Source organism: Raphanus sativus, unplaced genomic scaffold (genome assembly GCF_000801105.2).
Source record: "Raphanus sativus cultivar WK10039 unplaced genomic scaffold, ASM80110v3 Scaffold5097, whole genome shotgun sequence".
Taxonomy (NCBI): domain Eukaryota; kingdom Viridiplantae; phylum Streptophyta; class Magnoliopsida; order Brassicales; family Brassicaceae; genus Raphanus; species Raphanus sativus.
The window spans coordinates 1-4,893 of NW_026620397.1; the positions used below are offsets into that span (position 1 = coordinate 1).

General features: G+C 42.2%; 3 protein-coding genes across 6 annotated transcripts; 1 reads left to right on the forward strand and 2 right to left on the reverse strand.

Annotated features, from left to right (window-relative positions):
* Positions 1-942: 942 nt before the first annotated feature.
* Positions 943-1,281, reverse strand: LOC108850847 (uncharacterized). The gene has a single exon (XM_057002350.1). The coding sequence runs from the start codon at positions 1,279-1,281 to the stop codon at positions 943-945; it is 339 nt and encodes a 112-aa protein (XP_056858330.1).
* A 33-nt stretch (positions 1,282-1,314) lies between these two features.
* LOC108843709 (protein HEAT INTOLERANT 4-like) lies at positions 1,315-2,793 on the forward strand (the record flags this gene model as incomplete). The annotated part of the gene is given in 5 exon segments (XM_057002349.1): positions 1,315-1,751; positions 2,141-2,179; positions 2,255-2,308; positions 2,436-2,502; positions 2,735-2,793. Coding segments are annotated over 5 exon segments (648 nt in total), but the record flags the coding sequence as incomplete, so codon positions are not given.
* On the reverse strand, positions 2,744-3,892 carry LOC108850767 (cytochrome c-type biogenesis CcmH-like mitochondrial protein). Of its 4 annotated transcripts, none has more exons than XM_018624263.2 (4): positions 3,733-3,868; positions 3,440-3,588; positions 3,210-3,341; positions 2,744-3,112 (listed from the first exon to the last, which is right to left on the reverse strand). In XM_018624263.2, exons 2-4 carry the CDS (start codon positions 3,581-3,583, stop codon positions 2,906-2,908), a joined length of 483 nt encoding a protein of 160 aa, XP_018479765.1. In that variant the 5' UTR covers positions 3,584-3,588; positions 3,733-3,868; the 3' UTR covers positions 2,744-2,905. The 4 variants fall into 4 exon arrangements, with proteins under 4 accessions (XP_018479765.1, XP_018479763.1, XP_018479749.1 ...); XM_018624261.2 differs by having other exon boundaries at positions 2,745-3,112; positions 3,744-3,892; XM_018624253.2 differs by having other exon boundaries at positions 2,747-3,112; positions 3,679-3,856.
* Positions 3,893-4,893: the final 1,001 nt, after the last annotated feature.

Consider the following 4,893-nt stretch of genomic DNA (forward strand, 5'->3'; position numbering starts at 1 on the left):
AGCATACACATTCTCCGATAGGAGAAAGTGAGATTGAACACAAACGCACCACACTGATAACTCGTTTCTCTAACCAAAAGTGTTACTCTTCTTCATCACTCATCTTGTGAACTTGGGGTGTGGAGCCACGGGTGGATGGAGGCTAGAGAAGCTTTATCTCTCTCAGGTGTACGTGTACCCCAACAGAAGTAAAATGGTCTCATCTCTCTCTTTGAACATATACTGACGCCAGAGCCCCCATGGTGCCGATAATTTGGCCGTCATTCTAAATCATTTTGCGATGTATGCATCAATTCTGTTCTCTTCAGGAGATAGGTTAGTAGACGTTTGACCAAAAAAAAGAAAACGGTAAGTAGGCGTCTGGTCATTATTTTATCAAGACGGCACATTCATTCAGACATATGATATCATAACTTCCATTTCTGCTTTTATGCGAAGAATGAGCAAACTCAGCAACAGAGAGAAGGCAATTAATCGACTTTCTCTATACACAGAATATCCCAACAACACATGTCTAATATGTTTCTAAATGCCTTTGACAGACCGAGAGCTAATAAGATACTTTCTTCTCCACAAGACATGTTTGAAACAGCAACCAACACACAAACTATATAACTCAATTTGGTATTTGATTCCAAGAACAGACAGAGAAGAGACATGCCTGCCTGCTAGGATCAGGGGTTAGGGCAGCTTCATCCATAAACCGCATATCTCCCTGCATTACTGCTATCACTATCCATTCATTTGAAACAAAATAGCAAAATAGAAGCAGAAAAAGTAAGTCAAAAAGATATCGTATTTCATCCAGTTTAACATGCGATACATAAGCTCTGACATCATTGCAATGGAGAGACAAAGCTAAAGACTTTTAGAGGCAAAACGCTGCTAAAGTCTAATACTTTTATTTATATACACAGACTCGTGGAAACACTGTGAGCACTCTCAGACAAATCCTTCAACCAAAATCGGCTTCTTCTTCTCCTCTTCCTCGTCTTCCTCACTCTGATCCTTCTCCTCCCTGCTGCTCTCAACACCTTCAACGTCTACATCTCTCAAACCATCACCGCAACTTTTCCCTTCTTCTCCTCCTCCCCCCGCCACCACCAACGCATCTTCCATCTTCCCGTTGCCCTTTCCGACCAGACACGGCCCAGAATCCCTTCCATCGTCTCCGCCTACGACGATCGTATCGGAACCTCCGAGAACTGGCTTCGCCTCCTTCGTTCCCGGCCGCGGATCAGCTACGCAACCGCCATAGATCCCCTCCCCGCCTCCCTTCATCGCCGGAGCATTGGGTTTTCTTCCGGCATTATTATCGAGCAATGAAGAAAGGAGGAGCGAAGAGAAAGGGAGCTTCAAAAGCGACTCGCAAAGGTGCTGCTGCTGCTGCGGAGAGTCAGAACGATGATGAGGTGATTGCTGAGTCTCCCGAGGCGTCCACGCAGGAGGAGAGTCAGCAGCCTAAGGAAGATGTCGTCGACGAGAACGGGGAATCTGCGAAGGGGAATCAGGAAGACGAAGAGGAAGAAGCTAAACCGGACGATTCTCCTTCTCAGCAGCAACAAGAGGACGTCAAGGCGGAGGAAGTCGATGGAGATAAGAAGAAACCTGGTCGTCCTCCTCGTGGTGGTGGTAAGCGAAAGAGGGCCGCCACGAAGAAGGAGGTTGATGAGAAGAAACTGGTTCCTCCGAAAGCGCGAGTGGTTAAACCACAGGAAGAGCCTGAGTACTTCGAGGACGAGCGTAATCTGGTAAGACTCATCATCGCTTCATTATATATCATTAGTTTGGAGCTGATAAGAGCTCTTGGTAACTAATCTCGTTGAGTACAATTGTATACTTTTAATGCCATATATTACCTACCTTGTAAGTTAAAAGAATTTCCCCTTGAATGTTCTCTGTATATTCACAATCGACATAAATAGTCGAGACTGTTACAATGATAAGGGATATTCCCTAGAATATAGGAACTACACCAATCTTTACAAAGATATGCTATCTAACAATGTCACTTAGAGCTTTTAGTTACTGTAGAGGGGAAAATGGTTAATGGAATGGTGTGGGGGAAGTTTCAGTATTGTAATTTCTAATCAAAGGGATTGTTTTCTGAATTTATATTTGTGTTTTTTTTCTTCTTCAGGAGGGTCTGTGGAAGGCTGCATTTCCCGTGGGAACGGAGGTATATTGTTTTGAGGAATTTATCTTATACTTCAGTTGATATTATTTGCTTATGGTTGTTAATTTGTGGTGGCAGTGGGACCAGTTAGATGCACTTTATGAATTTAATTGGGATTTCAAGCATCTTGAAGTAAGTTGATTGGATTACGTTCTCCTTTTTTGTTGTTGTTTTGCTGTTGAGTGAGTCCACAAGTTCTTGAGGGTTGGAAGCTTGAAGCGGTTCTTCTGATATTTATGTTTCTTCATCTGTATGTCAGGAAGCATTGGAGGAGGAAGGTGGATTGCTCTTCGGGAAGAAAGTCTTTCTTTTCGGCTGTACAGAACGTAAGCTGTTTTCTCTTGCCTTTCTTCTTCTTGTTTTGATTATTTGATAGTTGGAGCTATATGTATTGCTTTTACGCTGTCTCTTTGTCTTCAATCCTGTTTACAACATAGTAAGCACTTATGGTTCTTTCTAATTTGCGGAAAAATTCTATCAGACTGTGGACTATGCTCTCTGTTTCTTTAACATTTACTTCTAGTTTCTGTTGAATTCTCTCTCTATTCATCGTTACAGCCCAGTTAGTCCCCTTCAAAGGCGCAAACAAGATCCTCCATGTCCCAGCAGTTGTTGCTGTAAGTTTTTGTTTAATCCTCTATCTGATTCTTCTAGACAGTCGGTGTGCATTGATTTATTTGGGCTAAGACAACAATATCTGACTCGAGAAACAGTAGAGCTTCTAAGGAACTAACGGAGGTTTAGCCATCTCCTCAACTGGGAAACCACTCCCTGAGGAGGAGGGGGAGGTGGAATAAGAAGATCGAGAATGGTAACTCTCTCTTTTGGAGTCAATGGAACACTTCTAATAAGGTCCAGCGCCATGATGTGTACGTTTGTCCTTTGCCTGTGCTTACTATAAACCAGCCCTGCAGCAGTACCTCCAGCAATCAGAACCTGTCATAACAAAAAAAAACACCCAAACTCCATTAAATTAAACTAAACGTCTCCGTAAGGAGTCTTTTAAGTAATTTATTGACCCTATAAAACTGACCGGAGTTAACCACAGTGCTGCTGTCTGCATATCGAATTTAGGAGCATAAAGCACAGTCTCCCCAAACTCATCCTCGAGCTTACTGTAGATCTCTTTGTCTGTTTTTCCAGCTCCTATTTCATCACGGATCAGCTGCAAAAATCAAACGTATCAGAGTATAGTAATGACAACAAAACTAACTTCAAAACTCATCCTTTTGGAAAGATTTTGAGTAAAAAAGAAGCATTCACCTGTCTAAGGAGAATAGCAATATCTGCCTGTGAGTCTTCGATAGACTGACTCCCACATTCAGTGCAGCGAACGTTGTGGCTGATGTTTCTGGCTCGAGCGTCCAGCATCTGAGCCTTCTTCAGATCCTCGTCTCTTTTCTCCATTGCCCCTGAAAATGATGTCGAGTTGTTAGTTTTCATTCACGCATTTCGTCGAACACGTTGTGGACAACAGTGCAAAAACCACAAAATGTCAGGACCAGGTGATGAAGGAATAATCTAGGTGGATAGGAAGCGAAAGTACGCCCTCTGACCAGATATCAACCTGGAGTTGATGGAGAAGGCGTGTGGAGGAGCGTTCAGACTGTGACGTGTGTTGTCGCGTGTGTGAGTTATGACCCGACAAATTTACAAGGACAGGGCCCTTCCATCTAATTAAAATTGGGCCTTGTAGTGGCAATAAAGTAGAAGACACAATCTTTTGAAGGAACCAAAACATCAACCTGAGTCAAGAAGGACCATATGTAAAACAACAAATGACGCTGTATATATCAAGCATACACATTCTCCGATAGGAGAAAGTGAGATTGAACACAAACGCACCACACTGATAACTCGTTTCTCTAACCAAAAGTGTTACTCTTCTTCATCACTCATCTTGTGAACTTGGGGTGTGGAGCCACGGGTGGATGGAGGCTAGAGAAGCTTTATCTCTCTCAGGTGTACGTGTACCCCAACAGAAGTAAAATGGTCTCATCTCTCTCTTTGAACATATACTGACGCCAGAGCCCCCATGGTGCCGATAATTTGGCCGTCATTCTAAATCATTTTGCGATGTATGCATCAATTCTGTTCTCTTCAGGAGATAGGTTAGTAGACGTTTGACCAAAAAAAAGAAAACGGTAAGTAGGCGTCTGGTCATTATTTTATCAAGACGGCACATTCATTCAGACATATGATATCATAACTTCCATTTCTGCTTTTATGCGAAGAATGAGCAAACTCAGCAACAGAGAGAAGGCAATTAATCGACTTTCTCTATACACAGAATATCCCAACAACACATGTCTAATATGTTTCTAAATGCCTTTGACAGACCGAGAGCTAATAAGATACTTTCTTCTCCACAAGACATGTTTGAAACAGCAACCAACACACAAACTATATAACTCAATTTGGTATTTGATTCCAAGAACAGACAGAGAAGAGACATGCCTGCCTGCTAGGATCAGGGGTTAGGGCAGCTTCATCCATAAACCGCATATCTCCCTGCATTACTGCTATCACTATCCATTCATTTGAAACAAAATAGCAAAATAGAAGCAGAAAAAGTAAGTCAAAAAGATATCGTATTTCATCCAGTTTAACATGCGATACATAAGCTCTGACATCATTGCAATGGAGAGACAAAGCTAAAGACTTTTAGAGGCAAAACGCTGCTAAAGTCTAATACTTTTATTTATATACACAGACTC

Bases quoted from the DNA above. Each gene is read 5' to 3' on its own strand.
- LOC108850847 (XM_057002350.1), bottom strand. From the start codon at position 1,281: ATGAAGGGAGGCGGGGAGGGGATCTATGGCGGTTGCGTAGCTGATCCG.
- LOC108850767 (XM_018624247.2), bottom strand. From the start codon at position 3,619: ATGAAAACTAACAACTCGACATCATTTTCAGGGGCAATGGAGAAAAGA. The intron at 3,342-3,439 runs GTGAATGCTTCT...TGATTTTTGCAG, and splicing joins TTGCTATTCTCCTTAGACAG to CTGATCCGTGATGAAATAGG. The intron at 3,113-3,209 runs GTCAGTTTTATA...TTGTTATGACAG, and splicing joins CAGCACTGTGGTTAACTCCG to GTTCTGATTGCTGGAGGTAC.